Source organism: Mixophyes fleayi, chromosome 1 (genome assembly GCF_038048845.1).
Source record: "Mixophyes fleayi isolate aMixFle1 chromosome 1, aMixFle1.hap1, whole genome shotgun sequence".
Classification (NCBI taxonomy): Eukaryota; Metazoa; Chordata; class Amphibia; order Anura; family Limnodynastidae; genus Mixophyes; species Mixophyes fleayi.
Genome location: NC_134402.1, coordinates 384,883,114 through 384,903,608, shown reverse-complemented (window position 1 = coordinate 384,903,608; position 20,495 = coordinate 384,883,114). Strand labels below are relative to the sequence as shown.

Sequence of the window (20,495 nt, the reverse complement as noted above, 5' to 3'; positions counted from 1 at the left end):
TTTATCCCACTTTAAAAGGTCAGCCTTAATGGCCGAGAATAAAGAGGGGAAGTTTGCCGCGTACAATTGATCATAGAGTCTAGTAAGATAGATCCCGAGATATTTTAATTTGTGGGGTTGCCATCTAAAATCATAGCTGGATTTAAGGGTTGATAGAAGAGTAGAGGGGATGTTAAGGTCCAGGATTTCTGATTTGGAGGCATTGATTTTATAATTGGAAAGAGTGCCAAAGAGAGTAATGTCCTTGAGTAGGTTTGGAAGAGATATGATAGGGTTTGTGATTGACAAAAGAATATCGTCCGCATATAGAGATATTTTATGTTCGGAGGGACCCACACGAACACCGGAGATGTCAGGATTAATACGGATTTTACGAGCGAGAGGTTCAATCATAAGTGCGAAGATAAGTGGGGATAATGGGCACCCTTGACGCGTACCATTTTGGATTTCAAAGGGAGAGGACTGAAAGCCATTAGCCAGGACGGAAGCGGTCGGGTTAAAGTACAGGGAGGCAACGCCCCGAAGGAAGGGGCCCTTCAGGCCCATGACCTCGAGGGTCCGCTGCATATAAGGCCAGGCCACCCTATCAAAAGCCTTCTCCGCATCTAAAGCTATAAGTAGGGTGGGGATTTTGCGTGAGTTGGAGACGTAGGTCAGATCAATTGCTCGCCGGGTGTTATCCGATGCCTGGCGGCCCGGAATAAAACCGACCTGATCGGGATGAACGAGAGAGGTGATGACTGAGTTCAGGCGATTAGCGAGGAGTTTTGCAAATAATTTGAGGTCAACATTGAGCAGGGAAATAGGTCTATAATTTCCGCAGAGTTGAGGGTCGCGTCCAGGCTTGGGTATAACCACAATGTCTGCCCGAGTTGTAGCCTGATCAAACTTAGAGCCGAGGAGTATGGCGTTGAAGAGCTCGAGAATCATGGGCATAAGGAAGTTGGAAAAACTTTTATAGTACACGGCCGTGAAGCCGTCGGGGCCGGGGGCTGAAGAGTTTTTGAGTTCTTTGATGGTTTGGGCAATTTCATCGGCAGTAAACGGTTTGTTAAGGAAATCAGATTGTGATGTGGTAAGTGAGGGCAGGGCAATTGAGGATAAAAAGTCATTAATTTTAGAGTGTAAGGATACCGGGTCAGAAATTTGAGAGGGGAGGTTATAGAGAGAAGTGTAAAAGTCTCTAAAGGTGTCGGCTATTTGTTTGGGATCATAGGTGAGAACTCCGGATTGGTTCTTGATAGAGTCAATACGGTTGCGGGTGCGCTTATCTCGTAGCTTCTGGGCTAAGAGTCTGTCCGCCCTATCTCCTCTCTCGTAGAACTTCTGATGGAGCCAACCAAGAGTTTTGGCCGCCTTTTTGGAGAGAATTTGTTGTAACTGCCCGCGAAGAGCACTCAGCTTGAGTCGGGTCTTGCGTTTCGGAAAGCGCTCATGTAGTGCCGTTAGAGCTGCGATTTGTGATTCGAGATCCGCGATGCGAGAGAGTTCAGCTTTGCGGCGTGAGGCGGAAAGCCCAATAAGTGTGCCGCGTATGGAGGCTTTGTGTGCTTCCCAGAGAATGGAAGGCGAAATATCTGGTGAGGAGTTCAGAGAGATAAATTCCTTAATGGATTCGGAAATGGAAGAGATCTGATCGGGTTTTAGAAGTAGGGAGTCATCCAATCGCCATTTTGGGGGAGAAGAGCGCGGACGGGGGAAGGCGATTTCGAGCAGGACCAGAGCATGGTCCGACCAGCTAACCGGAAGGATGTCGGAATCAATAAGTTGCTGGGTGGTAAGGCGATCTATAAGAATGAGGTCAATGCGAGTGTGGATGTTGTGTGGAGCTGAATAGTGAGTGTATTGTCTGCCAGAGGGGTGAGCGAGGCGCCAAGCATCGTAGAAGTCATAAGATTTGAGTAGGGATACCAGAGTTTTAGATTCTCGGTGAGCGGAGGAATAGGAGGAGGAGATAGAGGAGCGGTCCATCCCGGGGACCAGGGTGGAATTGAAGTCGCCACCTACAATTATTTGACCTTGAGATATGGAGCCAAGTTGTTCAAAAAATGCGGGAAAAAAGGCACCCTGCCCCACACTAGGAGCGTATAGGGACACTAATGTGAGCTTGGCGCGACCTAGAGATCCAACCAGAATTAGATATCTGCCTAGAGGGTCAGAGTATTGAGATTCCAGTGAGAAAGGAGTGTTGCGATGTATGAGGATGGCCGTACCTCTTTGTTTACAATCAGAGGATGCATAGTAAGTATGAGGGTATGTCTTGCATGTCAATTGAGGGTGGGGGATCTTGAAGTGTGTTTCCTGTAAGAAAACGAGATCTGCCTTAAGACGTTTAAAGTGCTGAAGGGCCATTGTGCGTTTGGTGGGAGAATTGAGGCCATTAGTATTGAGGGAGATAATTTTGAGGGTCATGGCGGGTCTGGGGGCTTGGAGCGAGTGAGAGGGCTAGTGAATAGGGACAGGAAGGGGATAGAAAAGGAAAGGAGGGAGACCAATTTCCCCGAAGGGAAGCCAGTCCGGATTTGAAACGAGAGGCACAACATAGGTACCGGAAAAGGGGGGCAAGGCATGGACAGCCAAAAATGAACGGAAAAATCGACCGCTAAGAGGTCGTGGGAGCGGGATAGCAGGTCAAATAAGGAGTAGTGAGACTACCCAATGAGAAACAATGAAACATTTTACAAGTAAACCAAACACAAGTAAAATAACAAAAAACTGAGTAAAGATCACCACAGTGAAAAACAAGTAGATTATGAATTATGTTAAATCTACAAAGAACATAGGAGTGGAACAAAACCATGTCGACGACCACCCAGCAGCAACTGAGTGGAATCTAAATAGAAAACCATTACACAGAGGCGAAACCTCGCCGCTCAATGTCCGTCGAAATGGCAGCCTCCCTCAAGAGGAGGAATAACAAGGTGTATGGACAGCTTATACATAGATATATATATACATATATAGTTATATGCTAAACAATGGACAGGTGTAGTACAGCATCATGTGTTGTTGCAAATCTTAGGAAAACGAGATAAATAAGCAAATCCAAAAGGGAAATGAACTAACATAGCTTTAACAGAGTGTGAAATATGTGGGATCGCCTCCTAAGTTATAAACGGTGAGTTTGGTCAGAGGTCTGGCCATTCGGGGGGAGAGCCGGTGGGTAAGGGCAAGTGGCCCGAGAGTGGCCCAGGGACAAGTGGGAGTAGAGTCTTCGGATCCTCCCCGTCAGGGCAAGACCCCGAGCAAATGTAAACAGTAAAACATAGGATACACACTGGAGGTATTATATCAAGAGTAACAAATACGGAACAATAGGATAAAGAACATTTAAATTAGCAATATTTACGTAGAAGACCATTCAGCTTGAGGAGGTCGTTTACGGGTCACTGCAGACGAGGTAGAGGATGAGCTCGGGAGATCTGGGAATTTCAGAGTTTGTAACAGGTCCCGACCTTGTTCCGGGGTCTTGATTGAGTATGCATGGTTATCATGGGAGAAAGAAAGCTGAAAGGGGAACCCCCAGCGATATCGGATGCCGGCCGAACGTAGGCGTTGGGTGATGTCAGCTAGGTCACGACGTTTCTTCAATGTGATGGGAGAGAGGTCCTGGAAGAAGAGAGGATTAGTCCCGGAGTAGGAAAGGTCTCGATGGTCCCGAGCAGCGACGAGAATCTTCTCTTTGGTGGAGTAATAATGAAGGCGTATGATGACATCTCTAGGAGGTTGAGAGGGCTGGGGCCTAGGTCGGAGAGCCCGATGTGCACGGTCTAAGCGGAAATCGTCAGGAGGTAGGTCTGGAACCAAAGAAGTGAATAAACCCTGCAAATATGGAGGTAGTTCCTCAGATGTGATCGACTCTGGAACATTCTTGAGCCTAATGTTGTTCCGACGGGAGCGGTTTTCTTGGTCCTCAAACTGTTCTTTGAGAGAGTCCAAGTCGGCCCGAATAGCTACTATATCCTGGTCAGTTTGGGTTTGGAAGACACAGAGATCGGTAGTTGTTTTTTCCAGAGAGTCGGTGCGAACACCCAGGGCAGCGATTTCAGTGCGTAACTCTGTAACTAAAGCCCGAAGTTCTGACTGAATAGTGGTCTTCACTTGTTTCACTATATCAGCCATAGAGGGCTGCGGAGTGTCAGTATCAGAACTCGGAGATGCCGGGGCAGAAGTAGACGGTAGGGCAGCCTTTCCGCTTCTGGAAAACATACCAGGTGTTTGAGGTGGAGGGTTCTTCTTTGGTTTGTGTGACATGATTGCTTCAAACGATTACACTATCGGATAGAGTGAATAACAGCAGAAGTGGTGTGGTTACTTTCGGGGTAGTACTACAGAGAATGACCCGCTCCCACGAGTCAAGTAGAATTAGGACATGGGTAATTCGAGCTGGGCAATCAGGAGGAAATTAAAATCGCAGATGCCCCTGCAACATCAATATTATACAGTTTGCCCTGATGGATTATATTTGGAGGAGAGCACAGACTTTGTCTTCCACGATCCAGGCAGTTCTCCTAAATACAGAGCACTGATCCCTCTTTTTCCCACCGCCAGTGACTGTTGTAAGACCCTTTTTATATATTTCTTGTAGGGACACTGCTGTGTAATTCTCTGTGTTCCAGCTGTTCTTACCCAACAGATATTACTTCATTCAGACCACTGGAGAACTCGCAGGGGAGGAAGTCTGGGGTAGTGGAGGGAGTGTTGTAGTGATGTGGACAGCTGCGTGTCAAATATAGTAGGGAGAAAGCGGGGGTGGGATGAGAGGGGCCTGCAGGAGACGTTTTTGTGGAGAGTGCTGGCCGTGCAGTAAAGAAGGGGTAGCGGAGATACCTTGCTGTGGAGGTCCCGTTGACTAGGTGCCAGCTCCGCTCACTTCAGGCCGACCGGAAGTCCCGCCGCGGTACCGGAAGGAGATGATCTGCAGGGCGGCTCTAACCTCAGTCCCAGGCCTCTACCGGAAGTAGGCCGCGGGGATCGTTGTCGGCGCACCGATGGACAGAAAGCTCTGATGGGAGCCAGCGGAGACCCCAGAGGGCAGGCAGGGAAGTCCAGGAGCGCGACGCCCGTCACACATTCACTGCAGGCTGGCTTTCTGCGGGGACCCGCCGACCGGAAGTCCCACGCCGGGACCGGAAGTGTTGCTGTCTGGTCACCGCTGGAGCTGGAGACCGCAGATGAGGCGCTAGGTGGAGGCCGCAGGATGCACCAATATCGGACCAGGTAAGGGTCTCCCTCTTTGTGTGCCAGGGCCGCCGGTGGGGACAGGTAAAGGTGGTGAGAAGTCGAGAAGGCGGGGACCAGCAATGAAGTGGGCGGCTATGCGGGGCCTCCGTGCGCCTCCGTTGGGGCTGTTGTAGCCTTCAGCAAAGGCAGACCCAGTCTCACCCTGGTCCAGAGAGGTTCTGGATCCCACTCCTGCAGGTCAGAAGGGCAGAAGGGGACTTTTCAGGTCCAAATTAAGCCGATGTTAACGGAGCTCTCCTCTATTGCTGCCACTCACGATGGCTGCCAGGCCACGCCCCCTAATTTCCTATTTTAATTAACCGGATTGTGTTTTTAAAGAAAGTATTTTATTTTTGTACTGTTACATGCTAGATTTCTGAATGTGAAATCTCTAGATTTCTGCTATAATGACTGGAATGTAATTAACCCTAGAACCAACTATGTCACTATTCAAATGAATGCAAATGCCTGAGCGTGAGTCATGCCCATTTTCAGGCAACTTGAATGCATAGTTTATTAAACTTTTAGTGTAAGGGTAAGGACATTGGGCGGAAGCTTTGAAGAGACTGATAAAAAAAAAAAAGCATATATAACGCTTCACAAAACTTCTGTGTGTTATTGTGATGGTGAGAGCCCAGTAGGGCTTGTCAGAAATGATAATTTATGACAGCTGCCTGGTGATTAGACCTATGAATAATAAAGCACTTAAATGTTGTATTGGTCCTATTACAGTTGATTGGCCGCTATCTTGTCAGCATTCAGAAGAACTGCTCATTGGATAGGCCATTTCAATGTTATATTTATAGAATAGCATAAGTCTGTATTGTATGTCAGCGCACAAGGGGCACATGTGGTCTCTCTAACTCTTGTATCCCAGCTCACTGCTCCCAGCATTCTGTGAGCTTCCAAATCATGATCACTGCATTGTATTTTGGTATGCTTCTGATATGGGATTTATATGAGGTATATATGATAGATACATTGCAATCAAGATGGGTTTTTTAACATGGGCTTGATCTAGTTCCTGCTAGAGTAGAGGAAGTTTCATCATGTACAAGCCAAACGCACGTGTTATTGATGGGTTTATTTTTACGTCTGTGTACATGCTTACATCTGTATACAATGTATCATTTTAATACCAGTTAGTTTAAGGCCTCATGAGACTGATGTGACATTGTTACATATGACACTGTAGTGTTTGAAGCATTTATTTTTTACATTGGGCAAAGTGGGCATAGAAAGTTACCTTCCCACAAAGTGCAACTGTAAAACACAGGACGGAACCAAGCTCGGGGGTAGTTAAAAATTCTACTCTAAATGTGTCTACAATAGTTTATCTCATTCCAATAATCTTGCTTTGCAAAATGAATTCTCAGCATTGCAATACTCCACAAAACTATGACCACAGCACGTCTTCTGAATACCTACAGTGGATATAAAAAGTCTACACACCCTTATTGAAAATGCAGGTGTTTGTGAGGAAAAGCCTGAAATCAAGATGAATCGCGGAAGGCCCCTTTTCCACCTTTAATGTGACCTTGCAACTAGCAAAATTCAAGTGAAAAACATAGTGAAAGTGTTTAGAAAAAAGAAGTGAAAACAAGAAAACTACAATACAGTGGTTGCATAAATGTACACACCCCGTTCATCATGGGGCTGTAGCTGAGTGTTAACCAACTATATCCAAAATGATGTTCAAATTAGCATACACCAGCCGGTAGTGATTGTGATTATCCACAAATAGTGGTCAGCTGTTGCTGTTTTCTTGGTTGCATTTTACTGGGATAGCCAGGGTCTGCAAGAAGCTTTCAAATCATCCACAGAATCTCATTGTTGAAAGGTAATAATCAGAAGAGGGTGTAAAAGAGTTTAAAAGTCATTACATATATCTGGACCACTGTACAAATACCCCAAATGAATATTAAGCCACATATAAATGCCCCCATTGAATGTTATGCCTCACAAAGTGCCTCCAAATAATATTAAGCCACACATAAATGCCCCCAATGAATATTAAGCCATACATAAATGAAATAAACATTAGCCAAATGTATATGCAACTTACCTCTTGCAGGCGTGATTCGTTCCGCAATGTTGCTCGGGAGGAACTATCCGCAGCAGTTCACTATCGGCGAGATGAGCTGAGCTGCTGCGCATGTGCAGCATTTCATTGTCGGTGAGAAGAGATGAATTGACAGCCAGCCGACCCCTGGCCTAGACGCAACATCTAGTTTTAAAATGGCTTATCTTGCAAATTAATGGTTTTTTTTTAGATTAAAAATGTGATAGGCAACATATAATATATAAAGAAAAATTGGCAGATAAAGACCCTAAACCAAAAATAAGTTGTCCCAGTGGTGAAGAAATAGGTTTATGAATTTTAGGCAGATTATAGTAAATAGGAGTGAATGACAAAGAAACATACAGAAACCTCCACACTTCTCGGGAGATGACACCATTGGTTGTCAGGGCCTCATCTAAAAGACTCTTAAGTTCTTGTAAAAAAACTACTGGAAGGATTACATGATAACTCACAATAAAAGATGGTAGCTGCCAACTGTCTCCACACTTCCCTCTTATAATCGGCCACATCTTGCATCACAGACCCTCTTCCCTTGTCTGCTGGATTTATAATAATAATTGGGTCTAACTTAAGTTCCTTAAGAGCTTTTAATTCAGCCCCCAAAATATTAGAACTTTTCTTGTGCTTAAGGCACAAGTTTTTGAACTTCTTCAACGATAGTTTGAGTAAAAACTCAGATTTACATATAAAGAGTGTGACAGGATAGACCGCCTATGCCACCCTGTCTGTTGTTGCTGGGAACCGGCTGGGCTTACTTTGCCACCGTTCCCTTTTTGTTATCCCAAATGCGCCCTCTTGCTGCAGTAGGAGGGGCTTACAAAGGCTGCCACCACTGGACTATACCGGCATCCAGAACCGGGTAACTGACGCTGCTAGTGTATCTCGTTGCTGGTGTACCTGGGCTGGTACTCCTGACCTCTTACTATGGATTAGTGAAGCTGTGGACGGATCCCCCCCGGCCTATCACACTAACCAGGGCTGCATGGGTAGCAGGCAGAGCGGTGGTACTGGAAAAGCTTGGGTCCAAACCTCAGAGACAGCCGGAGAACGGATTAGATTTAGGGTCTAATCTGCAGATCACAGGAATACAGCAATATTGAAGATGTTTCCAAGCAGGTCTTTGAAGCAAGATGTTTATTTGCTCACACTGGTTAAAGGTACCAGTGACCAGGTCAGATGAATTCAGAAGAATGATACATTTCATTGTACAGTACAGTGCTTTTTATACAGATTTGGACACAGGCTATTTTTACAGACAGGATGTACCCTGTTTACCAAAACATAGATTTCCATGCATTGCAAAGCCAATAATATTTACACTTCGCTATGAAATTCTTAAAAACCTTGTTGTGATATCTTACAAATTCAGTGATGTCCTGCATCTTGCTTTTAGACACAGGAAATCGAGTAGCAATGTCTTAATTAACTGTTCCTGTCTTCAAAAGCCCTGATTAGCAGGAGACCTTTTGTTCCAACAGTTGCAGAATACACATTCCCAAAGAAAGGTATAAACCTCTCACAAGTAATTTCCCCACATCACAATACACAGCAGACTTTCTAAACAAAGGCACATTGTATCAGATATATACATCAGAAATAAGGTATTTCCTTTAGCAAGGGTAAAACAGAAAAAGCTAATTTTCTACCCTGGTCTCAGAAATAACGATTTCCTATCTCAAAATATACACAATATCAAAAATAAGTGCATTGGCAATTATATAAATAAGCGCCCTGTGCTATTTCCTTTAAATAAATTTATACCATAAGTTATTTATGAGTGATCCAATCACAAAGAGCCTATTTTTTCTAAATATGTTAATATCATGTAAGAGTAATCTTTTTCCATGGAAACATTACCTTACCATAGTGCAATTCAAGGAGGAATCCTCTGTTTTCTATATTTGTTTAGTGGCAACGTATATTCTGCAAAAACACGAACGTGTAAACTTGTACAATTCTACAAATAGTTTGAACATATTTGGCATGGAGTTTGGATCACAATTGAGGTCTTTAGACAAAAGTTTATTTTCCACTGCAGTGAGCTCTCTCCTGGAACAAATAAGAATACCAATTTTTTTTCCCAGTTTAACAGCATTTTTCTTTTCAAACTTTTTCCCTATCGTTTTCCTGTGGACTTCTTCTGAACTGCTTTGGGGTTCCCGGGTGTAGTACCTGATACTAATTTGCGTGCTCCAGTTGTGTAGTTTGGATCTGAGTTTGGTATGAAAAAGATCTCTTGTGTGTCATAATTGGTTTGGTAATTTTAGGTTTAGCACCCAGCTGATTTAATTCTGTGGGGTCTGTATAACTAACGATAACGAGTCAATATGTTGGTGAAAAGCCTGGCAAAAGGCTTTTTCACCTCTTTTTGTTAACAAAGGGTTAAGATTGGAAAAGGAGAGGTAGTATAATTTTTGCAAATTACTTTGATCTTCTTTTCCTGAAGCCATTTCTTGGTTGATCTGGATGTGTGCTTTGGCTCATTAGCATGTAGGAAGGTGAAATTACTCTTCATTATTAGCTATCTTACAAAGGCCAGCAGGTTCCATCATCATCATCACCATTTATTTATATAGCGCCACTAATTCCGCAGCGCTGTACAGAGAACTCACTCACATCAGTCCCTGCCCCATTGGGGCTTAGTCTAAATTCCCTAACACACACACACACACACACACACACACACACACACAGACTAGGGTCAGTTTTGTTAGCAGCCAATTAACCTACCACTATGTTTTATAGTGTGGAAGGAAACCGGAGTAGCTGGATGAAATCCACGCAAACACAGGGGAGAACATAAAAACTCCTCACAGATAAGGCCATGGTCGGGAATTGAACTCATGACCCCAGTGCTGTAAGGCAGAAGTGCTAATCACTTAGCCACCATGCCTAGATATCTTGATAGTTGGAGCTATTTTTATCAATCCCGACTATAGCCCCTGTTCCCGCTGAAGAGCCCCAATCACAATATGTATATTTTGTTCTTATACCAAAAAGATCTTTTAGAATTAAGGCAAAATGCTTGACCATAAGATATTTCCCACATGGGTTGGGGTGATTGAATGTACTTTTCTTTTGTGCAAAATTTAGACAGGCTTTTTTTGAGAGAAATGGCTTCCATTTTGCCAACATACTCCATAGCCCAGGTATGTGCAGAATACAGGAGGGTGTTGTCCCGTGCCCGCCCAATCAGTTTTGTACTTTTCCTGTCATCAACTTTGGAGGGACGTCCAGATCTTGGCAATGTCCCTTTTCTTACACGTTTTCTGCACTTATCGATGATAATCCTCAAATGCCTTGGAAATTCTTATATACCCCTCTCCTGATTGGTAGTCTATGAGATTCCATAGGTTTTGAAAGCTACACGGCTACCCAGCAAGATGCAACCAAGAAAATTGCAAGGAAAACCTACAGGAACAACTACTCTATATTTGGGACTGATCGCAATCACTTCCATTGCTTCCAGATGTAACCTATTTACTTTTGATCATGATTTTGAATGTGGTTGGTTAATTCTGAACACAACTACAGCCCCATTATGAAAGGGTGTGCACACGGGTATTGTAGGTTTTTTGTTTTCACTTTTTCCTAAAAATTGTCTATTTATTGTTCACTTGAAGTTTGTTAGTTGTACGGTTATATTAAAGGTGGAAAAAGGTCTCAAATGATTGATCTTGATTTCAGACTTTACATCACAAGCACCTGCAATTTCATTTAGGGTGTGTAGACTTTATCATCAGATAAAGTAAAGGTTGTGTAAAGATACATTTGAGTCCAGGTCAGACTCAATGCATATCTTAGGAGCATGTTTGACTTACGCCTCCATGCCCTTACTGCACTGAACTTACACCCGACACAGCTCTTCAAGTGAAAGGGCTGCGAGTCTAAGACATGTTCAAATCAAAAGACGGCCGTAAGATATGCGCATGCATATTGTGAACATTCATTTTTTACATGGCACAGATAGACTTATGTCAGACCATACATCAGGCCAATGGTGTCTAATTTCCTAAGAATTCTTTCTTTCTTCTAAGCTGTCTAAGATTTTCACGACAACAGGTTTGCAGATCCAAGCTAAGTGTGATACAAAATAGTATTAGTTGGCCACCATTTAGGCACACAAGCACTAGGGGCCTGATTCATTACGGATCTTAACTTGAGAAACTTCTCATTTCAGTCTCCTGGACAAAACCATGTTACAATGCAAGGGCTGCAAATTAGTGTTTTGTTTTGCACATAAGTTAAATACTGACTGTTTTTTCATGTAACACACAAATACTTGATAGCTTATTTGTACATTGAAATTTAAAGTTGATATTTGTGTGCTACATGAAAAAACAGGCAGTATTTAACTTATGCGCAAAACAGAATACTAATTTGCAGCCCTTGCATTGTAACATGGTTTTGTCTAGGAGACTGAAATAAGAAGTTTCTCAAATTAAGATCCTTAATGAATCAAGCCCTAGATCATGATACCTTTTTCCGTTGACACATTAAAAAAAACAACTTAAAAACATTTTACTGTATCAACCGTAGCCCCACAAGGCAGAAACATTCTCAGAGAATTCTCTGCAAGTACATGAAATGATTGCAGCTCCTATGCCCCCTAACACTTCCTTGTGTTTTGACTATTTATAATCAGCATTGGGAAAACATATGTGTGAAAGTATGTGAGTGTTTGTCATCACGTTGGTGTGATTATTAATTGATTTCAGGTCTCCAAAGGATACTGTTGATTTTTTTTACATTGTTACTTTAAATCAAAAACTAGAAATAAACATAGCAGAATTATAGTAAATGAGCTTATTGTGAAGTGACCTAAGTGTATTCATGTTAGAGTGCTGCTATGTTTAGGTGTTTTTATTAAATTCAACAGCAGCGATCAGCCATCAGTTTACAGAAGAAACCTGTGTGACTGTGGGGTAAGAGTAAGTTCTCCTGTACAAAAAATGCTTCATACAGGTGCCAGGTTCTATAGCTGGAACAGTGCAGTATGGTTTTAAGGCAGTCCCATTTTATTTATTTACTTATTGTTGTTCTGCAGTAGGCATTTATTAGAACATGTTATTGCTAAATATACAATTTCTCTATCTAAATTGTGGCATAAAAGACAGCAACATGGAGACAAAGTGACCACATTAAGATGAGTTTCCCATCACTCCTGATAGATGCTATTAATCTTATCATCAAGGTGTATAATAGCTAATACATACCCAGCCAATCCTCATTCATGTCCGTAAAGCATATGAGAGGTAGGTACGGATTACAGTTTTTACTGCATGGTTCATTCTGGCTAGAAGACATTGAATTACTTTTCGATAATAATAAATCTAACCAGAAATGTTTGATATTTACCATGGTTAAGTTCAGCTGCATGTTTGAGCTGATATGAATGGATCACCTAACCACTGGTTTTATTGTTACAGTGCAGACTTCCGACAACTCCCGCTGCTGTTCCGTCTCTCCTGCTTCGGCTTTTGCCATCGCTACAGCCGCAGCTGGACATGGGAGTCCACCAGGTGAGAGTGGGCAAATGTATGGAAAGTATGAGCAGCATGTAATGTGTCTCTAGTGAAGAGCTGTCTTTCTACAATATTTCTACAAACTGTATATGTATCATACTTGCCTACTCTCTCGAAATTTTGGAGATTCCTCCTGGTAGAGTTGGCTCCCTCCTGGATCCCGGTGGGCCGCTGCTTAATTAGGTGATTTGTGTCATCATGCCCCGCTGTGAATATCAGCCTTATACAGCAAGAGGCAGGCCGCGTTGACGATTTGGCCACACCCCCTCCGGCACTTGACCCTTGACCTAAGTAATTATTTGACACATGCTCCCCTTAAATTCATCTAAAGCCAGATGCGTAGCAGAGAATGCGAATTAGTTACATTGCAAAGTTGCATGTTACCAGTTGACACCCATCATTCTGCTGAATCGTAATTCCCTCTTGCAATAGTGTTCAAATGCTTAAAGATCACATACACAAAATTCTAGCAGGTTTACATGTAATTGTTTCTCGAATTTGAATACCGTTGATTTGCATGAAAGACCTAATAAACATTTACCTTGTTTCATGAGCCATACATGTTGTTTTATCAGAATGTAAATTCCTTTTTTTTGTGATGTTTCTTTTTCACCAGAAAAAATATACATATATGTACACATGAACATACGTTGTATTCTGCTAATCAGACTGCTACCTGATTAGTTTGCTAGAATACTAGGACTGGACTGGATGTAATAGAAGCCCACCCACTCTCCTTCATTCACTACAGGGACACTGTAAACCAGCTTTTTAATAAGTGTACACTACTATACTGTAATTCCCTGGAGGTTGAAAACACATAAAACAGAAATCCTAGGACAAATGTAGATACACTGAACCAGTTTTTCAGTGTTTACACACACAAAAATATGTATAGATATACATCTATATTATTATAAAATTGTTTTTCAGGAAAAGATAGAGCATAGTAAACTAGCAATACTTTTAATTTATGGACCTTAAATATGGGGAATGGGTAAACAAATACTTCAATATTGGACACTTCGTCAATAGCTGTATTTAGAAATCGTCAAAGCCAGGAACCAAGTAGAACAATATCTAACTCCCTCACCAGAACACAAAGCTATTATCGGCAATCAGCATTTTGATAGAAGGGGCAAATTACTTACAGAATTATACTTTAAAAAATATTGACTTTCCCTGTAAGACATTATTGTTTTTTTTCATAGGGTTTGTTCTGCTATTTGTTTCTGTGTTATTTTTTTACTGCTCTTGTAGCCTTTCCCATTTTAGGATTATACAATTCAATATCCTTAAAACATATAAGTAGCAATGTCAGCAGCTGTCTTCACAGATGTGCGCTATTAAATAACACAAATACAAGCTACTTCATTGTTCCTGTGACAGCTGATTTGTAAGAGAATTTAAATATGTATGATAATGTATGCAAAGCAGTGAGAAGCACATGGCATGCAACGCTGTAATGTGAATAAGGTCAATAAATCAAAACATCCGCTGCATCCGTGAGGTGAACGAGGGCTACGACTTCTGGCAATGACTGATAAGATGCACAGTGATGAGTTTGCATGGCCAATAACCTGTGTCAAAGAAATCATACCAACAAAACAGGCCAATGTCAGAGTCTGTTGCAGTGTCCACAGTCGTGTGACACATCTTAATGGTAAATTGCCTGTTGCAGATTTGCTGTGAGTATAGACTTAGTCTCCTGGGTGTGAAACATAATAGAATACCGTTGTATGCTGTACATTGGTTAAGAGATCAATTAGTATTTTGGTGGGTCTTTATGTCAGTAGTTGCTGGTAAATTGATAAGCTACATTGCTATGGATATTGGTTTGGCTGTCTACACTATTTATAGGCAGCAGGTGTAATTGATCAGAAACAAAAGTATTTGACCTTAGTTTGAACCATGGATTTCTGTGGCATGTTTAACTTGATTTTACATTCATGTAGGCTAATGAATCCTATAGAATCTTCAATTACAATGTGATTGTTGTAGCACAGTTCATAACCATCTATTGGTGTTAGCTTTCCTTTTATTTTTAAAACTGTCTGTGACACATCTGACTTGTGAGATACATAATGAATCACTGCATTAGAATATTTTGCTGATATTTCAATTTAGTTAAACTAAGGAAGCATCATAGCAGTTCCCATATTAATAAATGCAAAGAAAGTAAATAACTTAAATTGTCTGTGCAGAATGACTTTTGCCAATATGTTTTGCTAAACATTTATTGAATTGAAATTAAGTTAAAATACACTCTTCTTTTGAATCTGAGTCATTTTCCCTTTAAAGCATTAACCCTTTGCCCATGCCACCATATAGTTGTGGTAGCCTTGGATCCTCCCCATACACAGTGTCAGATGGGAAGTAAGTCTGTCAAACTCTGTGAAATCTATTTTAGCTATTCCTGCAGCTAGGACAGGCTGTGTGCAGTCTATGTGGCACTTGATTGGATTGGCCACGGTTCATTTCCAATCAGGTGCAGTATGCGCTACAAACCTAGGGAGTGATTCAATTGCAAATGTATTGACTCGACCGTTCTTTTGCCTCATGGAATGAATTGGAGCGCAAGAAAAATAAATTCACTTTAGAAGAACTGTGTTAATGATCGAGCATTAAAACCTGTCTATTTCACTTATGTTTACTGTCACGTCACAAGGTGATCATTAACACATGATCATTACCGCAGGGTTTAAATTGAATTGCCTTTTCTCACACTCCCCTTCATTCCACGCTGTAGAATAACTTCTATACCTAGATTCAATGCACAGTAGCAGGCATTTTGATACACCCTCAGCAATACCAACATACAGTGCCAGTATCTGAGTGGCCATATTGGTATATTGTAGGTTAATTGGCTTCAGACAAAAGAGACCCGTTAGGGCAGGCCTGTCCAACCTGCGGCCCTCCAGATGTTGTGAAACTACAAGTCCCAGCATGCCCTTCCAGCTATCAACTGGTCGGCAAAGCATGCTGGGGTTTGTAGTTTAACAACATCTGGAGGGCCGCAGGTTGGACAGGCCTGCGTTAGGACATTCAAATTGTAACTCCAGTGAGGCAGGGTCTGATGTAATGATTACATATACTCTGTACAGCGCTGCATAATAGGATTGGTGCTATATAAATAAATGATAATAAAGAAATACAGAGACAACCATCTTGCTACACCCATTTCATAAACAGCATACAGCATTTTATAAGGATCATCTAGATGCCCCTCCTTGAAATTATCATTCAGTGGCCCTGATCTTATTATAACTCATTGTTTTTAAAGGAAAGAAGAAAGAGACAAAAATAAATTTAAAAAAAATAAAGATTAAAAAAAAGTAATATATGAACCTTGGAATTCCCAGCCAGGATTCACTATTTGAGACTGAGTATTCGACTACCTACAATAATCTACTACAATTAAAGCCACCAGCGCTCCCACATGAAGATAGAGGCTTCAAGCCCTGTTCCTCTAATATTGAGTTCTATCGGGCACTGACTGGACTGCAGAGCCCTGCTATCTTAACCCCTTACAATCTGTTTGGTAAATAGTGCTCTACCACATATATCCAAGTGTAACTCTTGAAACTGCATAGAACATAGGCATGAAAAAATCTATAGTAGCCTATTTGCTCCAGGTGGCACCTGATTTGTTGACTGCAGTATCCCTCAACATTTTCTATGTATGGTAGAAAGAACCTCTCTCTGAACAGCTATTCGTGTACCCTCAAGGTATTTCTATTTGGTGGTCTTGTTTCAAGGATAGCAGGCCCAAAGAGATGTGAATGCTGTAGCTTTGAACGAGAACATATTAAGGACTTTCCCATTTAATCTTTTCGTAAAGAAAGGACTACAGTACAGAAACAAATGCTATACTTTTTAACTGAGAAAACCAAAACTAACTATGAAAATAGTTACAAATAAACATTAGGTATCTGACATATTACACGAACAATAAAGACGTGTTAGCACACCTGGTAATCGAAGTAGCAACAGAACTATGTTACAGCAATCTCCAAATGTTCAGGAGTAACAGCATGTCGAGGCTTGGGGAATCCAATACAGGATAAATATCCTGAGTATTGCTAATGTATTTAAATGTTATTACCAGAAATTATATGATTCTACTGCAATATATGGTCATACAAAATTGTCAGCATGTTTAGATAAATTAAGATACCTGTTTTGTCCCCTGAAGAAAGAGAGTTGTTAGTTTCTCCTATCAGTATGGAGGCAGTAGCTCAAGCTATCTCATTCTTCCCTAATAATAAACCGCCAGGATTATTTGAAATCCCCTATAGAACTTTTCAAAAAACATAAATCATTTTTCGTAGTGGAACTTTGGGAAATGCTTGAACAGGTAGGAAAATAGTAAAAACTCTGCCTCTTTGTCAGCAGCTCTGATAATAGTTTTATAACCATTTCTCCCTGAATCATAGAGCACCACTGCTAGCAACAGATGTGAAAATACTTGATAAAATCCTAACCATCTGATTAACTAAGGTAATTATGATGATTGCCCACTGTGATCAGACTTTCTTTATGCCTGGAAAGTCTATTGCTATAAACCTTAGAAGACTTTACGCTCACCTGCAGATCCCACATACTATGGATGCAGAGGCCATCAAGACACTTGACTCCGCTGAATGAGGCTACTTTTGAGAAACCATGAGAAGGTCAAGGTTTACACTATCACTCTTTATGCTGACTATATGCTTCTCTTTTTGGAGAATGTTCAAGCATCCTTAGGGGCTATGGTGGACGTTATGGAAGAATGTAGCTGATTTTCTGGGTTAAAAATTAATTGGAGCAAATCTAGTATTTCCCTAAGATCAGTGCATGTTAATGGAACAAACCAATCACCCCTCATATTGGCAGATGCATTTGAATATTTGGGTAAATATTTTTTTTTAAATAGATAACCTTATGTAACTAGAAGTTTACTGTTTTCATTAGTAGGTCTGCTTACAACAAAATTGCACAAATGCTTTCTGTATACATTGGGACATTAGCCTTCTTACCCTCACCTACAAAGCCCTACTCCACTGCTCTTCCCCCTTCATACGCAACCTTAATTTCACACATACCCTTACCTGCCCATTCCACTCTGCCAATAATTGCTGCCTCATATCCTCACTGATTACCGCCCCCCACTCCAACCTTCAGGATTACTCCCATGCTACTCCCAATATCTGGGATGCACTCCCATACCCAATTATACTATCCAACAGTCTCCAAGCCTTCAAACGTGCACATAAAATTCATTTTTCATTTAAGCTTACCGGCCCTCCTCCTAACTCTTCTGACTCTGCACCCCGCACCTCTGCTCCCCCATTCAGTTTCACCCTCTTTGTGTCTGCCCATCGTCTCTAGATTGTAAACTCTCACAAGCATTCCCCTCTCTCCTAGTGTTTTCCTAATGTAATTATGTAAATTTGCGGGATTAAATGTAATGCAAATGTAATTCATTGTACATTGTATGTATTAAGTTAAAAGACGGCTATTATGAGATCTAGTTGGATCCATGGATCTCTTAGTGCTTCCTAGCTGGAAAGATCTGATTCTCTTTGGACCTCTCCTCCTCCCTTAGCCCGTCTGTAATCATGATGGGGTCACCAGAGTTCTCTCTGGTCATGCAAAGGCACCACGGGCTATTACAAACTCAGTACTAGTAGTATTAATCCTGGCTGTCCTTATCATTGGACCAGGAATCATACTAGGACCTCTTGTTTTATTTTGGGGCCACATTGGTTTCAATCTTGCTAGTTCTATGACCAGTGACTACTAAAATTATTTTAATCTACAAGAGAATATTATTCCTTATAATATTTGTTTCTACTAAATACTGGATTAATCATACTTCTCAGCATTCTTCATTTGGGAATCTGGATATGACCATGCCCCCTCCAAAAAGAAGGCATCACCATGTCATATTGGGGACTTGGTCACATCACATTCTGGGCATGCCCCATAAATGCTTCTGATATGGCAGGCTGTCCTCAATCCCCCTCCCATAAGTACAGCCCTGCAATGCCACACACCAGGGGCAGGTGCATGTAGTGGACATAAGTCTCATGAAACCCAGTCGTTGGGATGAGTCCTGACTGGTTGGATGGCAATATAGTCGATTAGAATCGGGACCGTCTCGTCTGGTTTCAAGTTTGAGGTGTAATATTTAACACACAATAAAACAGTTTGGGGCATGGCCTAGCATACTGGGGAGTCTCCGAAATCATGGTTCTCATTCTCAGATTCTGAAGAACATAGAATGACAGGGAGCAGGTGACAGAGATAAACAGACAACATAGAGATAGACACAGATTCCTACATGAGTTACGTCAGCGTGTACAGCTAAGAGCAATGTTCGGCATTGCCCGTTTCAGACACAATTAGACAACACAAATGTGTGAGGTTATAGCGCTTTTTATAATAATCCCAAATTAAATGAAGATAAATATTTGATATGTTTGTCTTTAATAATCTGTATGAGACTACAGCAGTGTGTTAGTTAGAACAGGTGCAGCTGTTTACAAGAACTGAATATTCCATTACAATATTTTTCTATTCATTGTCCTTGCTATGTTATAGAAATTTCGTTTTAATTGTCAGCTAGGGCCAATAGAGTATAATTTCTGTCTGTATCATCATACATTATAATTAAGAAAATTACAGGGAAAGGCAAGACATACATTGTCTGGGATCTGTTTATATACATAGAAGTTTAGAAGTAATCTTGAGAGGAGCAATGAATAATATCTTCAGGTGTGATGACATATAATCACTGTCAGCTTCTGGCAAAGGTGATAACAGAGTGGAGCATTTAATTGCAGCTTCTCTTACAGTGACTTGGTGTTATATTCTTTTTAAGCAGCTTGACTTCCTCCTATGAGCTTGGCTTTTTATTTATGCTCTGCCTTCCTGTTTGTACAAGGCGTTTGGATAAAACAAAACGCACAATTTATTACTTGATGGCTTACTTGTGTCTTATGTCTGCATAGAGTATTTTTATTATGAGCATGCCCAGTGGCCATGTATTGCTGGAAGGTATAGTGCTATGTGTCTGTATACAGTGTTGTATAATTGTATTATAATTTACAGTGGCTAGATTATGTTAGGAGCAGTGTCCTTCATCTGTGTAGTGAGACAGAATTGAAGAACGAGCACACCCAGTGAACATGTAACATTGGGGAGGTGTATTGTGTAAGCATAGGGTGCAATTGTATAATTGTAATTGTGTAATATATATATATATATATATATATATATATATATATATATATATTTAGTAGTGCCACATAGTTGTCCCCCTAGTCATAATATGCCACAGTTGCCCCGATCATATTCATAGTAGGCCACAGTTGCCCCCCCATATTCATAGTAGGCCACAGTTCCCCCCCATATTCATAGTATACCACAGTTGTCCCCCCTAATCATAGTATGCCACAGTTACCCCTCCTATTGATAGTATACCACATAGTTGTCCCCCTAGTCATAGTGTGTCACATAGTTGTCCCCCCTAGTCATAGTATGCCATGTAGCTGTCCCCCTCTAGTCATAGTATGCCACGTAGTTTTCCCCCCTAGTCATAGTATGCCACGTAGTTGTCCCCCCATATTCATAGTATGCCACAGTTGCCCCCCCATATTCATAATATGCCACAGTTGCCC

The 20,495-nt window shown here is 41.5% G+C and overlaps 1 protein-coding gene across 1 annotated transcript in view; it reads left to right on the top strand.

The window, feature by feature from the left end:
• RASGRF2 (Ras protein specific guanine nucleotide releasing factor 2) overlaps positions 1-20,495 on the top strand; it is a 220,697-nt gene that overhangs the window by 166,674 nt on the left and 33,528 nt on the right. Inside the window, exon 17 of the mRNA XM_075180063.1 lies at positions 12,736-12,828. Coding sequence (XP_075036164.1) covers positions 12,736-12,828 — 93 coding nt within the window. The remainder of the gene's footprint in view (positions 1-12,735; positions 12,829-20,495) is intronic.